General features: G+C 40.0%; 4 protein-coding genes across 4 annotated transcripts in view; 1 reads left to right on the top strand and 3 right to left on the bottom strand.

Moving 5' to 3' along the window:
• Positions 1 to 191: 191 nt before the first annotated feature.
• Positions 192 to 21,181, bottom strand: numa1 (nuclear mitotic apparatus protein 1). The gene is made up of 12 exons (XM_051958322.1): positions 21,071 to 21,181; positions 7,372 to 8,379; positions 6,920 to 7,129; positions 6,603 to 6,784; positions 6,078 to 6,215; positions 5,381 to 5,486; positions 4,836 to 5,034; positions 3,867 to 4,003; positions 3,380 to 3,667; positions 2,976 to 3,077; positions 2,527 to 2,844; positions 192 to 438 (listed from the first exon to the last, which is right to left on the bottom strand). Exons 2-12 carry the CDS (start codon positions 8,344 to 8,346, stop codon positions 415 to 417), a joined length of 2,679 nt encoding a protein of 892 aa, XP_051814282.1. The 5' UTR covers positions 8,347 to 8,379; positions 21,071 to 21,181; the 3' UTR covers positions 192 to 414.
• Positions 8,387 to 27,770, bottom strand: part of LOC127536903 (coiled-coil domain-containing protein 186-like) — a 218,860-nt gene continuing 199,476 nt past the window's right edge. The window contains exon 2 of the mRNA XM_051958346.1: positions 8,387 to 9,398. Coding sequence (XP_051814306.1) covers positions 8,493 to 9,398 — 906 coding nt within the window. The 3' untranslated portion in view covers positions 8,387 to 8,492. The remainder of the gene's footprint in view (positions 9,399 to 27,770) is intronic.
• On the top strand, positions 16,325 to 20,716 carry lrrc51 (leucine rich repeat containing 51). The gene is given in 7 exon segments (XM_022218622.2): positions 16,325 to 16,451; positions 16,695 to 16,769; positions 17,353 to 17,481; positions 17,484 to 17,557; positions 17,791 to 17,936; positions 19,065 to 19,099; positions 19,102 to 20,716. Coding segments are annotated over 6 exon segments (510 nt in total). The 5' UTR covers positions 16,325 to 16,451; positions 16,695 to 16,717; the 3' UTR covers positions 19,176 to 20,716.
• lamtor1 (late endosomal/lysosomal adaptor, MAPK and MTOR activator 1) lies at positions 20,926 to 26,136 on the bottom strand. The gene is made up of 5 exons (XM_022218615.2): positions 25,879 to 26,136; positions 24,467 to 24,612; positions 24,281 to 24,358; positions 23,416 to 23,539; positions 20,926 to 22,858 (listed from the first exon to the last, which is right to left on the bottom strand). The coding sequence occupies exons 1-5, from the start codon at positions 25,918 to 25,920 to the stop codon at positions 22,766 to 22,768; spliced, it is 483 nt and encodes a 160-aa protein (XP_022074307.1). The 5' UTR covers positions 25,921 to 26,136; the 3' UTR covers positions 20,926 to 22,765.

Raw genomic sequence — 27,770 nt, 5'->3', positions numbered from 1 at the left:
TCCATTGGAATCTAATGCTTGTACTGTAATTAGCAGGCTGAAAATCTATTACATCTATCTAAATATACTTCCTATGTGATAGTTATGTCTAAATTAGGAAACACTTCTGTAATTCGTACTACTAATAGAGATGGTTTCTCATTATTCCTTAGCCCTGACAGATGTTTTGCAAAATTTAAACCCAGTTCAAGTTGTAGGCTTTCCATTAAATCGTTTAATTGAAATATGTAAATATAATACAGAAAAGTACAGAAATACAGAAAAAATACAAGGTAGATTAAAAAGAAGATTGCAAAAGAGCCCCAACGGACAAACAGTAAAATCATAATGTGTTTGTGAAATAAAAACAACAACAAAAGAAAGTACGATCAGGTCAAACTGTAGATGATCACAACTCCGATCCGCAAAGAGTCCTCAAACTTTCATCCTGCTCATCATCTGTGGATTAAAAAGAAAGAAATCAGATTAAATCAAAGAGAAACACATTCCAGTAACAGCAACCACATTTAATGAAATCTGAAAGCACAAGTCTTGTGTTGTTAGTGTTAAATATGAGACAATGTGAGCACCCACCCACTGGTTAATATATGCAAGAAATACACCGTGAGTTGTTAGGCCATAAAGTGACAACCACCAACCAGCCTTTGAAAAGTTATTAAAGTTATTGATTACTATTGATTAACAGTGACCTTTATGGTCTTCCAGCAAGGGTTTCTTCTTTGTCCTCCTTTACAGACATATGTTTCTGAAAACAGTGTTCACAATCAGCAGTTACTGAAATGTAATCACTGAACACAATCAAATTCTTTCACAACATGCAGGTTTGTTTCTGTAGGTGGATCATTACAAGAGACTCAAAGAAAATCTGTGTCCAGTAGTTTGTGCATTTAGATACGCAAAGTTACCAGTTTGAGTTATACTTCCACAATTTAATGCACTGTAATACAAAAGAAGCAGAAAAATAAATGATCGTTTTTAGTTTAGTTTGTTAGTGTCACAGATGTCAGTTAAAGCCTAGAATCAGTTAAGGTGTTGTGTTTAACTGCACATTGTGTATTATACAGCTATGTTCCCTGTTAAAAGGGTGTTTTCCTTGCCACTGTCGCCTTTGGGCTTGCTCTGGGGGTCAGGCATATGGGTTCTGTAAAGCGTCTTGAGACGATTTGACTGTAATTGACATTATATAAATAAAATTGAATTGAATTGAATTGTTCCCTACTAAAGTGTAAATGGGGAGATTACATTATTAGAAACAGAAAATGCTGCAAAACAGTAAAAGACAATTCACTGGAAAGGTATGGACATTACACATGAGCGCAACTTTCTAATGAATTCTCTTGTTCTGGAAGAAATGGGACACTGTTGTGGAATTCACTGTTAAGCATGTCAGGACAAAATGTACAAAGGTTAGTGGGAAAACACCAGTAACAAATCTTTTTAGTCTGTAAGTGTGTATCACAGATAAAAGTAGTACAACTCTACAATTTCCGCTAGCAGATGCTTTTATCCAAAGCGACATACATCTGAGAGTAGATACAACACAAGCAGAGATCTAGTCTAGATCTGGAGAAAAGCCATAAAACAAGTTCAAGTGTAATAATAGGACTGCGGTGTCAACAAGCGGTGCAGATGTAATAGGACATTTTTTGTTTTGTTTGTTTTTGCAGTCTGTCAAGCACAAAAAGGCGTTCAGTAAAGAGCTGGATTTTTAGTCTTTCCTGAAAGTCTAAGAGGGAATCTGTTCCTGAGTTTTACAAAACCACTGGCACAGATGCAGACTTTAAATTGTTTGCATTTCCTTCTACCTGCAGCACTAAAGGAGACATACTGTACATCTCTGTTCAGAGCACAGGGCCATCATGCAACATTCAAAGAACCAAAATCACGCATGTTTCAGTTCGTCTTTCCGGCTCACTTGCTTTAGCGATAATTATAAGAATATATTGTTGACATTGAAAGCATTTCATGGTTGCTCCCCCTTCAACCAGTTGTAGATCTTCAGTCATAATGCTACTGGCAGTTTCCAAGGCCCAGCTCAAGACTAAGCGTTAACAGGATTTTGCAGTCAAGATCTCTCAGCTCTGGAGCACCTAGCCTGAAGAACTGATGTTTGCAGAATCAGTGACATCACTTCTTAAAAACATTCCTTTTTAAGAAGAATTTTTATCTATATTAACCCTGTTCTAATACAGTATTGTAATAGTTTATTGTACCAGTTTTCCCTCTTCTTTTCATTGCATTTTACTTACTACTTTTACGTAGTAAAGTAGTTTTGATGCGTTTTATTTAATTTTCATCCATGACTGTTTGTGACTGAATCCAAATTAAAAGATTACTGTACTGTCTCTGTAAACAATGTAAAAAACATGAAAATGAAGTTTACCACAACATCTCCACTGCCTGCTACTGTTTGAGCATCAGCTGACAGGTCTTACCAATTGCTTCATACTGTATTGCAGCTGCAAATAAAGATAATAAAAATGATTGTCAAGTGCGCCCTGAATGGATTTGTCGGTGTAGGTTTACCTTGCGAGCGCTGGCTGTCAGCCCTGGAGACTTCGCAGACCTGCTGGAGGTTTGTGGGGATTTCCTCAGTCCTTTAGTTGGCACTTGGGGTGACTTAAAGTTGCCAACTCTGCCAGCTCGTCCTACTCCAGCACGATAAACTCCTGACGGCAGGTTTTCCTGGCCTTTGCGTGCACTTGAGGGAGCAGGTGATTTCTTTGAACTTGTGCCTGGAGATTTCCGGGTGGAGCTGCGTAGTTTGTTCAGGCCTTTCTTTAGGTAGTTGTTCTTTTTGGGGGTGTTGTCAATAGTGAACATCATTGACTGCCTCCGGTCAGCCTGAGAATAGTCAGTGATGAAAGTATTTCGAACATATTGAGCAATGAGTCCGTAACAACATTAATGGAAGAATTTTGCCAGCTGTCAACAGACCAATACATTTTGGGTGTGTGTTCATAGATTACACTCACTGGACTGAGGATGGGTTGAAGATGAGATCCTGAATGTCCACTACTCATATTCTTATTTTTGGGAGTGAGTGGATGAGGGAAGCAGCTGGTCTTTGTCTTTTTCTTTAAATGAAATAAAAACAAGCATGTAAAAAACAGTGTCAGGGATTTATAGTTTTAAACACAAGGACATTTTATCTGCTTTTATATCTGTCTGATTTTACAGCAGTTCAGTCATTTTGCATGCTTTTATAAGCAAACATTTTTGACAAGGACCTCCCTCTGATTCAGTCTTGAACCAAAAAATAAACTGAAATTCATATTGCACTACATCCTGTACCACATTCATCTACTATAGTTCAGTCATGCTTAAGCACTGATTAACAATGGATTAAATGTTCCTGTGCATACTACTACAAACCAACCTCAGGGGAAACTTGATACACAGACATTGTCGACCGCTTTGTGCCTTTTGGGCTTCTGATCTGAGATGAGCTGACAGTTTTGGATGACAGCTGGCCTGGCATCAAGGACAGCCGGTGAGAACGAGTCCCGGCTGCAGCACCTGCCTGTCCCAGCATGAGAGACTGGCGGTGGGAGGCAAGGGAGTCGTGGAGCTGGCCGGGGTTCATGGTCGCTCTACGGATTGTGTCTGATGGGTCTCCTGTACGGAGTTCATCATCTGTGAAAATGAATGCACCACCACGGCCAGTCTAAAAGGAGCAGACAGAGAAGGATTTCATGAAATTGATGTGAAACGTCAACAGCAGTTTGGGCAAAAAGCACTGAATCCCACAATGCTTCCTTTCTGGTGTGATGTCACAATAAAACCCTATTATGTTTCCATCTTCATCAATATTTTAACTTGTGTATGTGAGACTGTATGCCTCTTTAGAGTCTTTCTCTCTTCACCTCAGACTCCACAGGATAGCTGCTCTTTAGATGAGGAAGGCAGGCTTTGTTCCTGGCCTGCAGCTCAGCAATCCTCAGCCAATCATCAGGTGCACCATCAGGCTCATTCTCTGTTCCCACACAGAATGTTCCAGCGGCTGAAGGCAAACAGATGAAGGAAAAATGAAAAGTTACACACGATTGAAAAAAAAAAAAAAAAACTCCTTTACTACAATATCTGCCCATGTGGGATCAGTGACCATTAATCAGTAATTACTAGTATAGCTGCCCCCTAGTTGCCATCGATTTGAATCATTAGTAGAGAAGTCCCCAAATTCAACATAATTTTACAAGTCGAATCAGTGTGCACAGGGCAGTGTAAAAGTTATAAAACAACAACACAATATGAAACAGGAAACAGTAATTGAAAAGGAGAGAAGCACAACGCCCAGCAATGTCATTCATTCTGGTTTGCTGCTGCCGCATTGCAAAAGTTGCAGCAGCAAACCAAGGCTGCAAAGTCTCCAACTCCATTTTTGTTAGTAGACAGAGTGACTGCACATTTCTACAGTCACATTCAGTAGTCAGGTATTAACTGTGAAACATGGGACTCATGTAGGCTGTTGAAGGTGTTAAATGTGGGGCAGCAACAATAAACAATATATGCACCATAATCATAGGTAAGAAGTACTGAAGAAAAACTTCAGTAATATTGCTTACTATTAATGAAAAAAATTACAATTGAAATTCATATGTCAAGTTGTCTGAACCGTTATTTTTATCTATAATTTCTGGTTGTGGCAATGGTCATTTGTGGGTACATCTATATTAAATGGCCACATTCTATGGTGCCATGATTTCTGCCACACAGTTTTTGCCAAGATTTCAGCCATTGGAGATGATACACTGACTGAGCAGCCTTAGTGGAGTACTGCGCTCTCCAAGTGCTTTTCTTGTTTGGGTAAGTGGGCAATTTAGGTATTGACTCACTCTGTGAATGAATTGTGCTCCGTCTATACCCAGGAAGGCCAATGAGCTGGTCACTGGCATCAGTGGTCATCCCGGCAGGTGTGTCAAACAGCTCCATAGACACGGGCCGTGCAGAGTGGGCATTGGAGAGGTTTGGTTGAGAGCGAGCAGAAGGCAAGCTGTAGAAAGTCTCATCACCTTCACTGCAACCTGGAGTTTTCTACAGATAAGAATTCAACAGTCACTTCTTGCTGCAATCATACTGTGGTGGGAGTGTGGAGATGTTTAGAAAAGGCAATGTGAAACAATGGGCTCAGGCATTTTAAATGTAATTCTGGAAAATACTGAAAGCAGTACTGCAAAGAAAACAACAATGTAACAGAGACAACTAGTGCTGTAAAAGAAAATAAAAAAAATAAGCTAAAAGAAGCAGCAAAGAATTTTAAAACTTCTTTCTAAAACTCCTGTGATGCTAAAAATATACAATGATTATTAAAATATATACACCAACTTCAACAGTGTGTTATTGTGAACATGCAAAAATTGTGCAGATGAGCTTCCTCCACCTTGGTCATGGTGATGTTTATAACCTGTGTGGTCCTGCGTCGTTTGACGGATGAAGATGGATTTTTGCAGGCTGAATCCAGTTCTACATTGTGATTTGTTGTAGTTCTGAGTGATGAAAAAGAAAATAAGGATTTTAAAAACAGCAAATGGTGACAAAAACTGTTAGTGGTAGATAAAGTCAAATTCAGGCAATTGTGTAGAGTGTATACTGACAGGAGAATTGCCCAGGAATTCAAAAAATATTTAAAGCAGGCAAGTCATTCAATTTTACAAATTAAAATAAACTGAGTTCCACCTACTTTATTTTCATCATCACCAGTTCTATAACTGCTATTAGATGTATAATTAGGAACAAATCCTTCAGACTGGTTAGTGATTACAGGTAAGGCGTAGGTTCAGACTAATCAAAGAACTTCAACTGGTTTTAAAGAGTCGTGCCTTGCAGTCATAGCAGCATACAGTAAGTAAGAAAAGATTTCCATATACAGCATTTTCAGTAAATGAAAAGACTAATCCTTAAATTGTGTCTTACTAAACAAAATTTCACAGGAATGCACCTTCAAAACTAGCTTTCAGGTCTCAAAGGTCTGTGCTCCAGTGATAGACACATACAGTCAGAATACCCTATACGGACAATAATGTTAGGAGAACAGCCACCACCTTAAACACCATGACTGTCACAACTGTACAGCATACCTGTTGGTCTGTCTGGTGTTTATTGGTGTAAAGTACAAGGTTTCCAGTGACTCAGCCTGCAGACCCCGACGTTTGGCTGCCAAACGTTCTGAACTGCGAACAAGAGGTGTGCTGGATTCACCAGGTGCTGAAAGTTTCCTACAAAGATATAAAGCAGAATACTGTCTAAGATAATCAATACTACCGTCACGTCTTGTAATTTTCTGGAAGAGATGACCAGACATTCACACCCACTTTACATATGTATGTAGATGAGAGTGGAGAGAGGTATTCAACTTTTATTTCTTTTGAAATTGTTACTTAGCTACTTGTGACACTTTTTATGCCGAATGCAAAACCATCAGTGCTTCCCTGGAGAGACTGTCTTGCAGTTTATAAAAGACATTCCATCACTCCTTCTTCATGACAGCCAACTTTTCCATCCTGCTCGGCCATTTGGAACAGCTACAAACCACATTTGATTTCTGCATGGTCACACAGCGCATTTTAAGAACTAGCTCTAAGAAATCATGACCCAAACCTTACCTTGTGGTGTTCAGGGAGTCTTCCAGGGAGCTCTGGTCCAGGCTGTCAGAGCTCATGGTCCTCTTCACGTGTGTACCAGTGCAAACACTTGAGAGTGTGTTGGGAACCTCCAAGTAACACGACTCTGTTGCACCGCCATGAATCTTATTCTGAGCTCGCAGGGTTTGGTCAGCACAGGCCAGCTAAATATAAAGAAATAGTGACAGAAATGAAAATGGATTGCAGGAGGAAACTATGTGCCTTTACATTATGAAGCAACGCTTCAGTTTCATCTTGGTAAGCATGTGTGTTCTCGTGTTTCAAAATACAATACCAACCTGTGCCTCCAAACTGGCCACTAGGCTCAAAAGTTTCTTCTCATTGGTTTGGGCCTTGTCCAGGTCGAGCTGAAGCAGCTTTTTCTCCATGACAATAGCCTTTACTTCACGGTCTTTAACCTCTAAGGAATGTTTGAGTTCATCCACTTCTGCTTGGCTTTTTTGAAGAAGCTGCTTCTTGCCATTGTAATGACTCACAGCATTCTCCATCTGTGGAATAGTGACAACAGAATGACGTTTTGATGTTAATCTTTACATCCCGACTACTCCCCTAACACCAAACCCACCAGGAAGGCACATGAACCTGCACTGCAGCAACAAAATCAGTTTGCATCACAGGCCATAAGTTGTAAAGAGAAAGATAATTATCTAAACACAACAAAAATAATATGTACAAATATACGATGTAGTGAAATGTTATGATTGTGAGAACTGGTTATGGTAACGCCAACCTGAGCTTTGTAGTGTTCTGCAGCCTCTGATTTAGCTGCAAGTTGTTCCTGTAGGCCTCTCTTGATCAGCTCAATTTCTTCAGATTTTTCTCTCTCTTTCAAAAGTTTCTCCTTCTCCATTTTCAACAGTTCCACCTCCTGCTGCAGCACAGACACCAGTTTACGGGAAGCTATGTTCTCTCTTTCAATGGCCTGCTTGGCTTGAGCAAGTCTCTCCTTCTCAAACACTATGGCTTCAACTCGTTTCTCCAGAGCTTCATAATCGTTTGTTGCCTGAAGTATCCTGTCCACTAGGGCTTCTTTTTGCTCAACAAGAGCCTCCTTCTCCCTGAGTGTGGAAACCTGCAACTGTTGCACAGCCTCCTTTAGCTTGAGGTTTGCAGCCCGTGTCTCTTTGTGTTGATTCAGCTCTGCATTTACTGACACAAGCTGCTGCTCGAGGAGGTTTATCTTCTGAGCAGACTCCTGCTCAGTTTCAAGTAACTTCTGTTCTGTAGTCAGAAGTTTTAGAGAAATGATTTGCACTTCCCCTTTCAGATTCTGGATCTTATGCTGGAGAGTATCTGACTGTTTGGAGCTCTCAGCCTTTATCTCAGTCAGAGATTTTTCATAGACCTCAGCATTCTCTTTTGCTTTTTGTGTCAAGTCAGCTTGTTGCTGAGACAACAGATCTTCCTTGGATTGCAGCTGCTCCTCAGCCATCCTTAGTGAGGAGCCAAGAGCCTCCACCTGTTTCCTTAAACATTGGATCTCTTGATGTAGCAAATCAGACTGCTCTGAGCTCTCAGTCTTTAGCAGGATCATCTGTTCCTCTTTGGACTGGATCTCTTCCTTTATCTTCTTTACCTCCTCTTCAGAAGCAGACAGTTGTTGCTGCAGGAGCTCCCTCTGAAGAGCACTGTCCTCCTCCTGTTTATTAAGCAAATCTATCTGAGCCTGAACCTTTTCCTCAGCCTTTGTGAGAGAGTCCCCCATATGATCTAGTTGGGATTTTAGATTTCCGATCTCCTGCTGCAGCATGTTAGAGTGTATGGAGCTCTCTTCTTTTAGTGTGACCAGCTGTTCTTCTTTAGCTTGGATCATGACTTGAAGGCTTTTTATCTCCTCTTCAGAGGTGGTCTTCATGTTTTGAAATGAGTCCTTTTCCTGAGAAATCTCCATTTCTTTCTGAGCCAACAGGTTTCTTTCGCCTCAACCTGCTCTGTGGCAGCCTTCAGTGATTCACTCAGACAATGTACTTGATCCCTGAGAGTGTGAATCTCATTCTGTAGGACCTCGGACTCCTTGCAACTCTCAGCTTTCAACATGTCTACCTCACCTTGTTTAGTTTGGATCTCCAGCTTCAGAAGATTCACCTCCTCCTCAAGAACTGCGCTGTGCGTTCTCAGTTCTTCAATCTGCAGAGTGCTCTCCTGTTCCAGCTTGGCCATCACATCTTTTTTGGCTTGAATCTGGTCCTTGGCAAGTTCAAGAGAACTGTTCATGTTTTCTATTTGTTTATTCAGACCTTTAATCTCCTGCTGTAGTGATTCAGAGTGTGTCGAGGTCTCAGTCTTTAGCTCAACCAACTGTTCCTCTTTTGTACAAATCTCTGCATTTAGCCTCTTCACCTCATCTTGTGATGCAGCCATCTGCATCTGGAGTGCCTCCACATGCTGAGCTTTCTGTAGTTGCTGTTCTGCAAACAGAATTTCCTTGGATTGCAAGTTCTCCTCAGCAGTCCTCAATGAGGAACTAAAAAACTCGACCTGTTTCTTTAAATCCTGGATCTCATGATGCAGTTGTTCTGCCTGCTCCGAATTGTGACTTTTCAGCAAGTTCATCTGTTCTTCTTTAGACTGGATCTCTTCCTTCATGTTCTTCACCTCCTCTTCAGAAGCAGACAGTTGTTGGTGCAGGAGCTCCCTCTGAAGAGCACTGTCCTCCTCCTGTTTGTTAAGCAAATCTATCTGAGCCTGAACCTTTTCCTCAGCCTTTGTGAGAGAGTACCCCATATGATCTAGTTGGGATTTTAGATTTCCGATCTCCTGCTGCAGCATGTCAGAGTGCATGGAGCTCTCTTCTTTTAGTGTGACCAGTTGTTCTTCTTTAGCTTGGATTATATCCTGAAGGCTTTTTATCTCCTCTTCAGAGGTGGTCTTCATGTTTTGAAATGAGTCCTTTTCCTGAGAAATCTCCATTTCTTTCTGAGCCAACAGGTTTTCTTTCGCCTCAACCTGCTCTGTGGCAGCCTTCAGTGATTCACTCAGACAATGTACTTGATCCCTGAGAGTGTGAATTTCATTCTGTAGGACCTCAGACTCCTTGCAGCTTTCAGCTTTCAACATGTCTGCCTCACTCTGCTTAGTTTGGATCTCCAGCTTTAGACGATTCACCTCCTCCTCAAGAACTGTGCTGTGCGTTCTCAGTTCTTCAATCTGCAGAGTGCTCTCCTGTTCCTGCTTGGCCATCACATCTTCTTTGGCTTGAATCTGGTCCTTGGCAAGTTCAAGAGAACTGTTCATGTTTTCTATTTGTTTATTCAGACCTTTAATCTCCTGCTGTAGTGACTCAGAGTGTGTCGAGGTCTCAATCTTTAGCTCAACCAACTGTTCCTCTTTTGTACAAATCTCTGCATTTAGCCTCTTCACCTCATCTTGTGATGCAGCCATCTGCATCTGGAGTGCCTCCACATGCTGAGCTTTCTGTAGTTGCTGTTCTGCAAACAGAATTTCCTTGGATTGCAAGTTCTCCTCAGCAGTCCTCAATGAGGAACTAAAAAACTCGACCTGTTTCTTTAAATCCTGGATCTCATGATGCAGTTGTTCTGCCTGCTCTGAATTTTGACTTTTCAGCAAGTTCATCTGTTCTTCTTTAGACTGGATCTCCTCCTTCATCTTCTTTATCTCCTCTTCAGAAGCAGACAGTTGTTGCTGCAGGAGCTCCCGCTGAAGAGCACTGTCCTCCTGCTGCTTTGTAAGCATTGCCTGCTGAGTCAAAACTTGTTCCTCGGTCTTTCTGAACGATTCATTCAGCGTTTCCAGTTGGTCTTTTAGCGTTTTAATCTCTTGCTTCAGAGATTGAGACTGTTGAGAGCTGACATTCTTTAGCATCAAGAGCTGCTCATTCTTTTCTTGGATCCCTGCCTTTAGTTTCTGTACCTCCTCTTCAGAGGTTAAAATCTGTTGTTGAAGTATCTCCCTTTGTTGGACATTCTCTTGATGGGTTTGAGCCAGGAGGTCTTGTTTAAGTTGAATTTCTTGCTCTGCTTGTTTGAGCGATGAGCTAAGGTCTTCCACTTGGGCTGTTAAAGTCTGGATCTTATGATTAAGAACTTCTTGTTCATTTGATTTCTCCAAAAGTAATTTGGCAAGTGCTTCCTCTTTGGCTTGAATTTCATTCTTCTGTTTTGTAGTTTCATCTGTAAGCAAATCAACTTCCTCTTTGAGAGTGTTAATTTGTTGCTCTTTATCATCTAACAAAGAAGTCGTAGCAGATAACCTGGTCTCAAGATCCTTCATCTTTTCATCAGTCTGATGTAGAAGAGCTTCTTTTTCTTTCTTAATTTCCTTTAGTTTCCCAATTTCTTGCTCACAAGCAGCAATATGCTGCTGTAGTCTGGTCATCTGCTCCATTTTCTGTTTCTGAACTTGCTCAAGTTGAAGCTTGAGATCCTGGATCTCTTGCTGAAGAACTGCTCTCTCTTCAGCTATCTCTTTCTTGAGATTGTCCAAAGCTTCGTCCTTAGCTTGAATCATTTCTTGAGTTTGGGACTTTTGTTGCTTCAGGAGCTCTTTATGTTGAGTAATTTCTTGTTGGTACTCGGCTAACTGTTGAGTTTTAGCATCAATCTCCAACTCAGCCTTTTTCAGGGAGCAGCATGTGCTCTCCAGCTCATTCTTCAAGTCATTGATTTCAGCCTCCAGTGTTGCTCTCTGGAAAACACAGTAACAATTAAAATGACAAAATGGGTTTAGAAAAATGACAAAATGGACATTTGTAATTATTTTTAACAACAAACAACAAATTAACCTTTATAAAACAGTTGTTCGGTTTTACATAGAATTATCCACCTCACCTCCATTATAGGCCCCATATTCTCTCCTACTTCTTCCTTAGAGACCTTGCTTATTTCATCCTCTAAACAGGAAATCTTTGACTGGAGGATCTGAATTTGTTCAGTCAGGAGCTCCTGAGAAACAAAGAGAGACAGGATATTAAAATTTCTTTGTACGGAATTGAAAATGTTATCAGAACAACAACAGTACAGCAATTAAATCTCATGACACAAAACTCATCCTGGTCTTCATGAAAAAAACACCAAGGGAAAAACGTGTGCACATTTCTTCTCAAATACTTAACAGGCGTTATGTTTCTACATCGCTTTTTATTTTTCTGCTTTCCAAAAATCATACTAATATCCGACAGTTCAGCAACTAAGGGCTCTGCAAATTTGGTATTGTTTCCAGGGTGAAGAATTAGCCATTTCATGACACAACACAATGGCATATTATTTAAACTATAACTGAATGTTGTTTTGAAACACAAAATTGTTAGAACAAATCAAAAATAGCAGCTACACAATTCCCTTTTGTGAATCTATAACCTACCTTTTGAGCAGTTGCTTGGTTGAGCTCTAACTGGAGGTGGTTTGTTTTGTTTCTCCACTCTTCCTGAGCAGACGCTTCATTTTTTGTCAGTCGACCAACTTCTTGCTCAAAGATGGCCAGTTGTGAACATACTCCTCTCATCTGACACAATATTCAAAGGAAAGCTTTAAACTCTGTATTAAATGAAAGTTTTGATCTCAGCGTGACTCCTGCTAATGTCAAAGGATTGCATCTAGTGCTAGACCCCGTTAACATAAGAAACACACAACCAATTTCCTAATGCGAATTGTTAACTGAATGAATGTGTTAATTACGAATTTAACTTAGAAATGAGTTTGCACATTTGTTATTACCTGAGAAGCAAGCACTCCATTTTCATCTGTAAGCTCATCCACTTTGCGCTCCATAAGACAAGAGGTACTCTTGAGATCTTTATTTTGCTTTAGCATCTCATCAAGACGCATTTGTAATCTACAGAAAAAACAGTTTAGATCACTTTTACAACAAATTCCTCCAGCATGAAATAAACATTTTCTTGACTCCTCCTGCATACAAAATTGAAGACTTGCAACACTTTATTGAAATATTGTGAACAATGTACGATGTATGCTATACTATACACATTTATTTGCTATTTGGATATGGCCCCAACCTTCCTAAAGGTTGAAAAAAATAATTTGTAGTCTATAGGACACTAGCTCTATGTGCTGTTTATATCCTAAATAGACTGAGAAGGTAGATGCCACAGCCTCCACAAGTAAAAACACTACTGCACGAAATCAATCCCAGATTAGGAAACTAAATCTGAACACATCTTTAATCTACATGCATGCATTAATAAATGGAGCTTAATTATACTTTAGAGGGAAAAAAAAAAGCTCTAAAACATTAGATTAGGTCTGTTTTTGGCTACTTACGTGTTGTTCTTGGTTTCAAGCTCATTGAGTTGCTCTCTGGTAACCTGCTCCTGATCGCCTTGCTCTTTTTTCAGTTTATCAAGGCGGTACTGGAGCTGGTTAATATGAGACTCTGAAAAAAGCCAATTAAATGAGGAGCAAAGTTTAATTTGAATAGAAGATGAAACATTTAATTAACCACAATGTACATTTTTAGCACTTTACTTTGACATAACTCTCCAAATCTGTTAAATGCAAGTTGTTAAAGAAATAGCAAAAACTAAAAACTTGAACAAGAACCAAAAACGTGTTACCTCTCTGGGCAATTTGCGCAATCTTGCTGGACAACTCTCTCTCCAAACTGTCTCTGTAGTCTCTATCCTTGATGATCTGTCGTTGCATTTTCCTCATCTGAAACTTGGGTGTGTTCATAATATCCTCCAGAGGAGATTTGCTGCGGGAATGAAAGCAGATTAGCAAAATAAAGCAGCAAAATCGAAAATATAACATCCAGTGGGCTTAAAGATACGAAGGAGTTTGGATTAACATTGCCCATAAAACTGTCTTGACGTTAGAGGAATGTTATTTGGATGTGTTGGATTAAATTTAAGCCCACAGCAATACCTGACAGAGGAAGAAGCAACAGTTTCCATGTCCACAAATGTGATTTTCTTTGTGCGATGGAAGACAGGAGAGTCCTCATCCGAAAACGTGGAGACAGTTGACACACTGGAGGTCGAGGTGGTTGTGGATCGGTCAAATATGTCACGGGAGACGGGCAAATCTGAGACAAAGTTTAGAGTTTTCGAGTTAAATCCAAGCTGGAAAATTTGTGTTCTACAGCTGCATTGCGTGTGTGTCAGACTAATCAAGAAAAAAATGGAAGACTAAGAACTGCTACTTACGTCTCCTTGCCAAGTAAGTATCAAGCCCATCGCTCAGATAAACACAGTCATCGCTCTCCATCACAAAGGAACCCGTAAGGTTTGCTAGTTCCCTCTAACAAAATGGAAATATAGACATTAGCACAGATTTCAACTGAAGCACAACATAAAAGAAGGCACAAAACACAGTGGCAAACTCGAAAAACAACTCACTGCTTACCTCTACCTCGCAATCCAACATGTTTATAGTGCAGCGGTCATTCATCATGTCATGATATATGAGCATCAAAAGCACCTAGTGATACATAAAAAGTGGTGAAAATGGGTCGTTGTTTTTGTTTGTCTTTTATCATTCTTATATACTATCATTTGTGTTGTACCTTTGCAATTTCGCCTGTTGGGTTGAGGCCATCTCTTAGGTTGTCCCAAGATAAAGAAGCGCCTCTGGCTGCATTAAATCTGCAATCCCCTTATGAACAAAATAGAGATACAAGTGGATTCTCAAAGGACAGTAATACTGAAAAATGTTTCTGCTTGTAAGCCACAAAAAGCAATTGGACATAAATAGAATAAGTAGCATTGTAGGTGCACTATCAATTCCCTGACATCAGCGTCTGGCATTTTTACAGGTGAAGCAGGGTGTATGCCCGACCACACCCAACAATAACGCAGGGCGTTGTCATAGTTGCAAAAAATCTGAAGTTTATGTCAGAGAAAAATAAATACTGATGGCATTTTCAGATGTATAGTGTGTTTTTTGCAGTCTTAACCACAGACATAAAAAAATTTGTCACTTTAAGTTACATGTAGTCAGTGAAGTTATGCATCTGGTACACATTCAGGCCTTTATTAACACCCGAAGTCTGAGGATATTAAAGGTCCATCACTATCTTAAAAAAAATCTGACACAGCAGCTGCAGTGAAATCACACATTTCATAAAAGCACCATCTCCAGATATTTTAAAATCAGAGTAAAACTCACTTTCCAAGAAGCCTGCAATTAGTCTGAACCGATCCTCAATGGAATCACTGAGACAGGAGTTGGGCTCCTTTTTCCTGACATGACACAAAAGTGAGACAAGAAACTGATGTTTACAACAGGGAATCAGACTTTTGGTATTTCCTGGGATCCACCCACAAGAGAAGCATGTTTAAAATGTATTCAACCAATCATTGACCTTCCTTTGTTTGCACAGACCAAGCATTTCAACACACTGCTCTTACTTACAATATGTATACAAGCTTCAGTAGGATTGTCCCATCCTGTAAATCGCCGACAGTGATATCCTGGTCTGACAGTTTTATACCGTTGACCTGAAAAGTCATAGGTTGAGTTAATAAAACTGCAAATCTGATAGCTTAGTTAGCTTCACTGCACTACTTTATTTATACTTCACAGCTAAAGTATAAAGAAGCACAGGCGAGAACTACAAACTTACCCAGCTGAGAAGAGCCTTAACGCCCAAGTTAATCGCCATTTTGGCTCAAAAATAGATTTTCAACCTGAAAGCAAAGCAGACAAGAGCAATCAGCTAGCATTGTCAAGCTAAGGGGGCACAGACAAGCATAACTGCGCAACATACTTTCATCGACAACTAACCAAATTCAGTAATTAAACTTAACTATAATTCTTCCTGTTAATTCACATAAGACGCATGAATTAGAATTGTTTTAGCAAAGTTAACTTTACATTAACAGTCGCTTAACAACAGTAAATTTACTGATAGGCTAAAATGACTGAATCCTTCAGAGTGGTAAGTAACGTTGATTCTCTTTTACCAACGGCAACACAATATTGCTTTCGAGCAGTAACTCACCATCCAAAGTATTTCTGCGCAGTATACTCTGTTGTTTGTCTGAGAAATAGAGGTGCAGCTCATTAACCAAACTGTGTGCAACTACTGCTACGAAATAAACAGTTCTATCGTGTGAAACGAGACAAAAATTCAAAAGGGTTGATAAATGTTGAAATAGCCAATCAGCCTCCACATATCGACGCGTCTGAAAACAGGAGAAGCTGATTGGTTTTAAGGCCGGAAGTTAAGTGGACGTTGCAAGCCGCTCGGTTTTAAGCGGATGGGGAGGGGCAACATAGACGGGCAACTAAATAAACTTCATATCGACATTGCAGTCATTTAAGTAGTAGCCATCATATTTAATATTACTGCTGACCCCCGGTGTCGCCAGCCCCGATGCAATGGTTTGAATTTTTGTGTACGCCGAGATACAATTGAAAATGTGGCTAGTGCTAGAGTGGATCAGCTCTGTCGTTTGATCCGGCTCACTGTATTGTACTGTACTGTAATGCGAACAACCAATCCCCAACCTCCCCTGAAGTAAACCACCAATCACAGCAGAGCGTCCCTCCGGATGATACAATATTATACAATAATGTATCCCAGCTTGTCGGACAGATATCATACACAGACACAAACACATACCAAGGCGATTAAATTAATTAAAGAGTTATTTTGACTATTAATGTTTATTAAAATCTTACGGTAGCACGACGAAATCCTATTATAAAGAGACATATATAAGACAAACTACAGTTCCCACAACCTACTTGTTTGTTTCCTTAGCAACAGGTTGTTGTCTCTAAGGTAGCTCAATGTTCAGCAAAACTGCGAGAGATTTTTTTAAAAATTACTAATACAGCAAATAACCTATCACGGTGTTAAACTAAGTGGCTGTTACAGGTTACATTGTGGGTAAGTAAGTCTATGATGTATATGATAATTAACAGATAAGAACCCTGACAACTGAATATCCCTTCGGGGATGATAAGTGATCCTGATTCTGATTCTGATTCTGATAGGTGAAGAATAAAGGAAGATAGATAGATAATTCTTTATTTTTACTGATGCTGAAAATTACAGGATAGCTGTAAAGTGATCTAAAACTCTGTGTTTCTAAAGTTTGATGGTCAGTTTTCACCGTATATCACCCAACAGATGAGTCTGCTACAGGTGTAGCTATGTATGGAGCTCCAGTGGACTTGTCCTTCAAAAACATCAGCAGTCTTACAGGTACTACTCTCCATTATATGCTTCTAAGGATATAGTTTATAGTCAAAATAATAAGATTAGTACCGTGCCGCAGGAGGGAAGTTTTGTTTTTTCATCTGTGGTCTACAGCTGTGTACAGCGTTGTGCATTTTATCAATCAAGATGAATGTATAATCAGTCACCTCAAGTTAATTTCTACAATAACAGATATAATACAATAAAATACAATACAATACAATCACTTTAATAATCTCCAAAGGGTAATTCATTGTCTGGAATCTCATCTGTTACTTTTGAAATTAAATAGTCTAATTGCTGATGGCAGGAAAGATTTTCTGAATCTTTCAGTCCTGCTGCACAGGGATAGGAGCCGTCCACCACCGATGTTTGTTGTTCACTGAGGCAGATATGAGGTGGATGATCCATGTTTGTCACAAACATTTTTCTGTGTTGTGTTTTCATGTAAATTTGAAAGGACAATCATCTTTAATAACTGAATCACAGATGCCCTTGAAACAAAGTGCACTGTAGAGCATTAAATAAAGCCAAACAAACTACAACCCAGTACTTAATGTTGATATGTGTTGGTTTCCTGTGGTTTCAGATGCATGGACAGAGGAACCCAACACTAGTCTACGCCTTTGAAGAAAAAATTCTGAGATGAAATATCTGAGCTGCTCTCTGCGTCTCAATAACAACATCATCACCGACCTTCATGACCTCCAGAGGACCATTTGTCACTTCTGGCTGAGCCGTCACATCTGGCTTGGCTGGACCTGTCCTTCAACAAATCACACACAATAGACCCAGTGAGTTTCCAGTGTCTGGCTCACAGTTGCTCAGCTGCATAGTTTCTGATTCTACCATTTAAACAACTCTTTTATCATTGGTTGGTTCAACTATAATAAGATTCTTCTGTTATATAAAGATATCTGTATGTGGAGGGATCAGGTCATATTCATTTTTTAAATTATTGCATGAATGCTTCCTGTTGGATTAAATGTGTCACAGTACTTCTGCAATTTGTGTACGTGTGTTGCAGGCTTTGTGCGAGCTTCGTGCACTGCGTGTGTTGTACCTTCACGGCAACAACATTTTTATTATGTCAGAGGTGGATAGGCTGGGAGTCCTTCCACATCTACACTCTATCACCTACATGGAAATGTCATAGAACAACAAGACTTACAGGTGGAAACACACACACACATGTTTGTTATCTAGACCGGTGGGGACATACCATTGACTCCCATTCATATCTAACCCAATATAGCAAATAGTCAGGTTTTCGCCCCACCGGTATAGAATAAACATGTACACACATCACACACACACACACACACACACACCACACACACACACACACACAACACACACACACACACACACACCTGACAAGTTATGAAGTTATGAAATGATATTTTTGTTTTTTCAGCTACTATTTTGTGTTTGTTCATAAACATGTGACAGTCAGCCACTCATACTGTCCTAAACGTCAGAGTGGTGCATAAAAGGATTACTCCAGAGTGCAATCTTACTGGGAGTGTGTATGTGAGATGTTTGGCAAGCATTTAGGTGCATAACATTGTAACAGATGGCTGAATAGAGATCAGGTTCGTAGATTACATATCTAGTCGCATAGCAACACTGGTTACAAACACACACAGATTCCAGTGACTGCTGGCTGTCTTCTTTCATTTGCAGGGAGAACGGCTGCTGTCTAAACCCATATTTCAAGGAACTGTTTGTCTAAATCACTGCAGCTTTTAATTAACATAAGTATGTGTGTAGCAGCAGTAACAAATAGATAATATACGCTTTTGTCTGAGTTGCATAGCGAGAGGCCTCTTCAGCATTAAAGTCCTTCTCTAATCTGGTCGTTCATGTAACTCTACAAACTCATCTCTGCATATCAAAGTTACAGTACATGTTTAGAAGTTGGGTTTTTTAACATTGAAAAGGATCTATTCTTGACTTACAATAGTGCAGATGTAACTTGCCTCATTTAGAATGAGCAGATCTATGAAACCTCTGTCAGCACCCAACCCTCTGCTGTTCATTGCAGCTGAAGCACACCTGCTCACCTTTGACTGTAAAACTACTGTACTCTAACAGCAAGTTGTAATATTGAACTAATTCAATCATACTATACACATCTGAAGTGGAAATCAACTCTGAAGAAGAATAATGATACAAAAAGTCCAACCCTGCAAGCTAACAGAATAACTGGTGCAGTTTGATATGGAATACTTTTTTTATAACTATAAAGATTCCTACAAAAGTACATGAGCTATTTATGTGTATTTTTTCTGTGTGTAGGAATCGTGTGATTTCTGTTTTGCCTTGGTTAAAGACGATGACTTCAGTGCTGTGACGCGGCAGGAGCGAGTCATGGCAAAGATCTGGCAACCACAGCAGCAGAAGCAGTAAGGAGACTCCCCAGTGATCGCAGCATTTCATCTATTTGGGTTTGTTCGAATCATACTTGAACCTGACTGTACTGAGGTCAACATTTACTGTTGAATGTATGTTTGTTGTTACAGCTCTTGGTTGCTTTGCATTTTCCTTCGTTGTCATTAACTCTTCTATACACCAATCAGCCACAGCATTATGACCACTGACAGATGAAGTGAATAATAACATCATCTTGTTATAATGCAATGTTCTGCTGGGAAACCTTGAGTCCTGAAATTCATGTGGATGCTTGACATGTACCATCCACCTAAACATTGCAAGGCAAGTAACCCCCCAACCCCATCGGCAACAGCAGTCCTGATGCCAGTTGCCACCCTCAGCAGGACAATTCACCCCCAACACACCGCAAAAACTGCTCAGGAGTGGCCCAGGGAACATGACAGAGCTAAGGTGTTCCTCAGGGTTCCACACTCCCCAGATCCAAATCTTATTGAGCATCTGTGGGATGTGCCAGGATAAGCCTGATCTAGGTAGGTCCCACAGTGCAACCCACAGAACCCACAGAATTCACTGTCACCGTCCCCAGAGCTCCTGTGTCCATGCCCCACCGGGTAGAGGAGTTTCACTAGCATAAAGGGAACCAACACCAATATTAGACAGGTGGTTATAATAATGTTATGCCTGATGGGTTGATGTAAATTGGTATGTGCCCTCGTCTCTTTCCTTGTGACTGACTGAACCACAGCCCAGTCCTGTGCTCCAACTGGGCTGCAGAAATCACGACACTAGGTTGAATGTGCACCTTATATCTATCAGTCATGGCAGCTGTCATGTAATGTTAGCAGATGATTTCTGTGCCTCTCATTGTCCTTGTGTAATTCTGGTTGTTCCTTGTTGCTATTCTCATGCCACCTACCAGTGATGTAAGTGGCTGAGAGCTTTGTTGATTAATGTACTCGTTTCACTCCTTAGAGTTCTATTATTAGGTACATTAGGAGCAGGGGAGCTGCTCCCTTAATTGCCACAAGTTTCATTGATTTATTTGTAGTTACTTAGCAAGTCGGCACACTCTTAACCCTGATTTTATTTCTTTCATTGATTAAGCAACAGCCACAGGCCTTGTTTTTCCTGTGCATTTTTGCCTCCTTTGCTTGTAAATTCTAATATTAAGCAAAAAATGATAATAAAAGTTATAACCAGAAACAGGTTTTATGTTGCAGCCAATGAGGCCTGAACAGAGCTGGATGTAACATTTGCATGTGTAGTGAAAAGTTGTTTTGACCAATATTTGGAAAAAGAAGTTGTCAGTGATTTAGCCATGCAAATAATTGTATTGTTTTGACTCCTCTACCCCTGCAGGGTGAGCCACCGAGTATTATGACTAAAACAATCATTGTTAAATGTTAAATTGCTTAGAAGTTTAAATCATTTGAAATAGGTTCAATAAAATCAGTTGACCAAATAATTGTTAAAAAAAGGTTACTTACACTCAAGCTTTGATAAGGCAGACGTAGAAATATTGATTTTTTATTTGCGGACTGGCTTGATGATGGAACAAGATTTCTTTCATCCGTCTGTTATCCATCAAGCCCAGAGTTGTGTAGTTTGGTCTCAGGGTTGTAGAGCTGTTACTGAATGAATATCATTACTATACAATGTTGCCATAACAAAGCTGCATAAAGGCTACTGTTATCTTTGTGGCATTACTAAACCAACTAATGCTCAGATGGGAGCACATAGATGTTATTACTTAATAAGACATGAGTGCTTTGTTGAAAGTCTTTAATGAATTAATTAAACCAAAAAAAAAGTCTTAAAACTTTTTGGTACTAGCCTAAGATATTACAAACATACTTCAGGTAGTATTACACATTTGAGTAAGAAACAAAAAGAAAAAAAATGCCAAGAACCCATTGCAAAAAGCTCAAATCAGTTGCGTGGTTTAAATAATCACAGCCTTGCAGATAATCCCTTTTGAGACTCCAGAGCGGCTCACCATGCTCCCTGCCCACGCATACAGTCGTGCTCTCCTCCAAAGAGCAAATATACACTTAAAAACACAAATAAATAATCACAAAAAGGTCTCAGATCGTTTTATCTGCTGTGGTACATAGACTGTTAACACTCCCCCACACTGCTACAATGGTTAGTTTCTGATTATTATGAACAAGTCAATCATATTACAATCTGCAGCAAAAAGCTTTGTTTAAAAGCCAACAAACACAGGCCTTAAAAGTGTTCTTGTGTTTCCAAAGAAAATCTCATCACCACAAGATCGTAGCCAATCCCGACCAATGAACTCTCTACAAAAAGAGGAACTTCATACAATCCATCATCTGTGTTTATATTCAATCAGAAAATTCTGTACAAAGGCATGAATACACAGCATCTGTCCCTGCACCCTCCACACACACCCCCACCTTCATCTCCAAATGCCTCCACTGCTAGTAAATGTGTGAACTTCTGGAATTTGATTTAAAGAGTCTGCCCTCTAATTCTTTAGTGCTGGAAAACTGCAGAGGATACACCACTGTCTGTAAACTCGAGAACTTGTGCCCCAAGAAAGCTCGGTCATGTCCCGCTCTCAGTGACATTAATAGGTCCACCCAGCACCCATATTTGTGTTCACATCCTCACCCACCAGAGGAAAACAGCCAAGAGACTCATGATTTGGCTGCAACTGGAGTAACAGTGGAAGAAAACTTTACACTTCCAACCTGTTTCACTGTTATTTTTTTAAACATGAGAGTGAAATCTCAAGGAAACTTACTGCAGCCGGGTTGGTGCTACGGTTTATGGTTCTTGGTGCAGAATGACACCAGATTATGAGCAGGCATCAGAACTACAGTATTACAGCCATCAAAAATATAATGACATCTTTATCTTCACTCCATATCCACCCTCTCTGGCTAGTTTTTGCTGTTTAAGGAAAAAAGACTGAGGAGCGTGTGCATGATGTGCAAACATTAACCCACATTGCAAGTTGATTTTTCTTTTATCTTGGTAAATGGCTAAAATATACAACTACTACAATTGACACTATGGTGCTGTGATGACTTCAATTAATCCAAAGATGCCTCGTTTCTTCTGTTACAGTAGAGATCATTTCAAATACATGAACCAACAGTCTGTCCCAGGTGATTACACTATTCATTCTTCCATGCCTTCAAAAATCAGCTCGGAATTCTACCGAAGGCAACATATCGAGACAGCCCTGGAAACCATTTATAAAATTTAGAGAGATGATCAAGAAAGGTAAATGACTGATGATTTGTTTTCCACAGCGTGTTCTGACAAAGCCTGTAATCCATGCACTACGTACAGAGGAGGCCTTGCTGTTCTAAGTAAGAGATCATATCCACCAACAGTAAACCATCTTCTGTTGCCCGTTAGACAATATGTCACTAGGCCGTAATTAGTTACACTAAATGGACAGCCACAGGGTGAAACCCTGCATTGTCTCTGTCTTTGTAGCAGTTAGAGGCATAGCTAAGAAGCACAAGGACCAAAATGCTTTAATAAACGGTGGGCTGGAGGTTGAGGATGCAGGAGTGACACAGAGAGAGTGGGATGGGAGGAACAATGTGCAGGCCAGAGTCGCAGAATCAGGGAATGGCAAACTGGACCACCAGGTCTTCTTTAGCATCCACTTTGATCTGAGAGATTGCACTGTAAGCGTAAGCTGCTATCTTGGACACCTGCAAAGAAAGAAGAAGAGAAGAGTTTGATAAAATGTTAAAAAGAAAAGTTTACTGAGAAACACAGAACTAGCCAGCTGTCAGCGATAGGTGTGTCAGAAAAAATAGATAGGCTGTGCAATATTGTGTTCTTTCATATGACATAGATTTTACGTTTCTAGCCTACATGCATTGCTCAGATTGCACAAGAATTGGTGTTATGATGTTGGATGTTGAAGAAACTGTGGTGAATGCAGGCACAGATCCAACTGTTCTCAATACAAAAAAGAAAAGCTTCACTGGGAGGTATTGTTCTTTACGTTGTGTCAGATATCCTAAAAAATCTATTTAAAATTTGCACTATATTGCAATGCTTAAATGCTTTAATGCTTGGATTGCAATCCTTGTATTATGATATGTGTCATATCACCACATTCTTGCCAGTACACAGCCCTCATGTATGACCAAGAGAATCTCTTTTATTAGGTGGACAACAGGAAAGCATCTTTAAGATCTATTTTTAGCAGTCAAACATGTTGCATACTGTTCCCAAAAGTGTCTCTAATGTGCTAGTGTACCTGCTGAACATCTGAGTATGGCACCAAGTCACTTGCAAGCACTTGGTGGGGCTGACTGGTGAGGGACGGGAGAGCGAGGGGTTTCTTCTGGGGCAAGCTGCTGCTCAATACAGCCAGCTTGGTACTGGAACAAAAAAAAAAAAACAAGCAGAAGCTTATTGGGGCTGTAGCAGTGTCATCAGAGTTTAAAGCACACTTTGTCTAGTACATATAGCCTTGTCTCTTAAAATAGATTGCTGTGTTATGAGAACCAACACTCTAATCTGCTTCTGTATTTCAGTCTAAAGATAGCTGCTCTGTTTGGTAGACATATGCCAACTCCCACCAGATGTCACTGGATCACAGGTTAAAGTTTGAGGTAAAAGGCCAACACTGTTGCAATTTTTTGGTTAAATCACTTCCTTCACAGGCTCCTTGAGTCATTGAGTTAGTGTAGAAACTTCTTGTTTCACTCTGCCCCGACTACAGTTCAGGAAACATCCACTATAGTTTTCCCACCAATCAGAACATACCTCTGGATGTACAATAAGCTCGCTTTTGGGTCATCTGAACTCTTTAGTTTAACTTCCTTTCCCTTCCATAAAGGACAAATTATTGACATACAGCCAGACCATACAAAACCCTGTAGCACCATGAAATGCATATACCACAAAACTACAAGGTCATCATTACGTGGCTCAAACACCACATGGACCTTTAGAGTTTATATGTTACCTGTAACTCTGCTGCTCAATAACTCATCAATAAGAAAAGACAGACTCTTCCATCTCATTTTAAAAGCTGGTTCTTGTCCTAACAGTGACCCTTCCTACACAACAAAACTAAAAACGTCATTCTTCCACAGGAAATAAGTGCTCCCACACACCTGTATTGCCGAGCTTTGTCCATGTATTCATGCTGCTCCATCATGACTGAGTCTGCCGCTGACACATCAATGATGTTCCTTAAGGAGAGGAAATAATGACATGTTTTTGTTTCCCCCCCAATTTTACTGTCAGGAAACACATGCAGACTTCTGCCTAGTCTATGGTTGCATGTAGGGGAGTCTTACTGTGCTGTCTTCGTCAGGATGGATGTAAGGAGGGCTTGTTCATCTGTCCGAGCTGAGGGGACACTGGGAGTGGTCCAATCAGTCCCATTTGGGGGTTTGCTGACAGGATTTGGGTGAGGGATCAGCGGCTTAATCTCGTCAGGGTCCTAAGATAGGTTGATTAGAATATATAAGTGAATGATACGGAAGCATTTAGTCAATCTCACTGGGACAAACTATGGTACAGTTGAGCAGCAGCTGAACACAGAAGAAATGAGTGCCAAAAACAGACCTCATCTACCACTTTCTATTCAGTTAGATAGTAACCATAATAAAACATGGTAGTTGAGGCTATGAGATGAATTGAAGCATTATGGGGTTAATTAACAAAATTAGATGTGAAAAATGCTTAGTGAATTGCAGCAGTGATAACACATAATCCTTGCAATGATCCTCTTACAAATAAGACAAAAGTTAAAAATATAAATTATATGAGTATAACAGAGTAGATCTATAACAATTAGAACAATTCATTACAACAAGAAAAAGTCAAAATCTTCTGATTTTAGCTTCTTAAATTTCAATACTTACTTTTACTAAAATTACAATGTTGGGTGATGGACAAAACAAGACATTTAAGGACACCACCTTAAGCTTTGGGAAACACAGATGGACCCATTTCTCCATTTTCTAAACCAATCAACAAACTGATTATTCAAATGAATATTCAGCAAATTAATCACTCAAAATAATCAGCAGTTGCAGCCCTACAGCACAGAGACGGTGAAATGTTTACCTTTGACTTTAACTCTGTCAAGATTAAAGAAACTGCACGAGGGAAAAAACAAGGCACAAGAAGGAAGAACTGACCGTTTCCTTAAACTAAAAATAGCTGGGAATCTTGAGGATCATATGACATAAAACACATCAAGATGGCATGCAGAACATCAACCACTTTTGTTTTCGGTACACCTGTTCTGGTCATAGTTGAGCATTTATTCGTGTAAAAGTAACTAATTCACTGCTTTCCACATTTCTTTAAAGCTATTTTGTTGGAGGAAAGACTGTAACCAAGTCATAAACGATGAAGTCCAACTACTATTTACATTGGCTACTCAAATAGCTTTCTTCAAAACAAGTTTGTCTGAAGTCAGATCTGCGAAGTTCCTTGCATCAATGTTTTTGCATTTGTGCCAACTTCTCAGCTGCCTGGGTCCAGGCCTGTCTCGAAGGCTTTAAGTAGAAAGCTAATGCTGCTATTAGGTGTCACTGCTTACACTGTTAAAAACCGACAGCCTGGTACCGTCTGAACCCACGGCTCTAATGGATTTGGTGCAATAACCATCGTCAAATAAATAAAATACTATTGGGAAATCTACTTCTTTTAAAGCATGCAGCATTTGTCGGTTTTAGCCAGCTAGCTGCTAACTAACCTGACTCGGGGTCTCGTTCTCGCTGCTGTAACAGCAACCCATGGCAGCGTCCGAGGGGTCAAACTACACAACCCCAGCGTCCCTGCTGTCCGTCACTAACCAGCCGCGGCCGTCTTCCCCTGCAAACATAAAACTTCGCTCCTTCGTGGGTTTTATTTGAGCCACATCTAAAGGTAGGAAGCCACTGTCTCGCAGCAGCCTCTCGGACGAGCTATCACATGACAGCAGCTCTGGTGCAACAACACAGCGACCACTTCCGCTTTTAGAGAAGCAGCGCCGACCCGCGTCACGTGACAGGGGAACGTTCAAACGTGAGCGGAATAATGAAAACATGTAAATATATACAGTCTATGGTAAATATGAATGTTACATCACAAAACACACAAATACACTGACAAATAAATATAAATAAATAAACTAAAAGTAAATACAATATTTTCCATCGTGTGCCTACATCACACCAAACGACTTTGCTTTGAGTAATTTGATTATTTGCTATATATATATCAGTATTCTCTTCTCTTGGAAGAATCACTATTTTTAATATCTACATCACATGCATATTGTCTGATTTATTAATTCAGGTTTGTATTTCATAGTCGTATTTATTTTACAGCATCACAGACTTTATTAATTCATTCATTCATTAGGTTATTTTTTTAATTTGATTATTTATTTATTAAATATTGTGACATCCCATACTGCACAACACGAGCCTCACAAGTTCATGCAATCTCTCTCCAGAAAATGTAGATTAAACATGATACTATTGCATGTTGCTTTGCTGCATAAAACAATGGTTTAACACGATTAGAAGATACTGAAACAAATCCAATCGATGATCAGTCTCCTTTGTTCAGTGTATAAACCCAGAATCTGTGTGAAACAGCTGAGCTGCTGGGTGCCTAGAAGAAAACAGAATACTTTTTTATTTACACTGTTGTTTATTAATTGCGACTCTTTCTGTTTAGAGGAGTGAAGAGTCAAAGACACAGCAGCTGTGGGCATCAAACAACAAATGTATTAAGGTTTCTGCAAAATCTAGAACTGCATGTAGTGACACACTGAAAAGCATTACTGTAAGATTCAGACATGAATCAAACACTTTGCTCATCTGAGTCACATTAGAGACATTTCTGGGTCGGTCATGTTAGTCCTGGGGGGATCAGTGATTCATAACGTGAACTTTACACGAAGCATCACAGGAACAGTAGTTTGTTGCACATTACAGGATGCATTTGGCCTCTGGATGGATAATAGGCAAAATTGCTTTTGACAGTTAGAGGAGCAGTTTACAATGTTTCAGTCACACAGATTCCCTCCCAATGAAAACAGTTGATTTAAAATCCTTGGTTTGTGTGTGTTTAGTCAGCACAGATGCACACAATGACTTACGCAACATCACAACCCTTTTTTTTCTATTTTGCTTGTTTTATTTCTCCCTTGTATCATAGGATATTAACTACGCATCTTGTAACACACACTACATCAAATTTTTGCACCTGAACACATCATCAGTGATGTTCCTTTGGCTCATCGGGTGTTTCAGCTCTTTCAGGAGACCCAGTTGAGCAGATCAAGCCTTCAGGTGGCAGGTTATTACCCAACATATTATCTGTCAAAATACAGATAATAACGTGGCTCAGACAGATCTGGATCATTTTAGAAATCTTCTTTTCCTTTCGGCTTTTCCCTTCAGGGGTTGCCACAGCGAATCAATTGCCTCCATCTAACCCTGTCTGCTGCATCTTCTTCTCTCACACCAACTACCTTCATGTCCTCTTTAACCACATCCATTAACCTCCTCTTTGGTCTTCCTCTAGGCCTCCTGCCTGGCAGTGGGAAACTCAGCATCCTTCTACCAATATATTCACTCTCTCTCCTCTGGACAT

Source organism: Acanthochromis polyacanthus, chromosome 13 (genome assembly GCF_021347895.1).
Source record: "Acanthochromis polyacanthus isolate Apoly-LR-REF ecotype Palm Island chromosome 13, KAUST_Apoly_ChrSc, whole genome shotgun sequence".
Taxonomy (NCBI): domain Eukaryota; kingdom Metazoa; phylum Chordata; class Actinopteri; family Pomacentridae; genus Acanthochromis; species Acanthochromis polyacanthus.
This window is presented reverse-complemented; position numbering and strand designations above follow the sequence as displayed.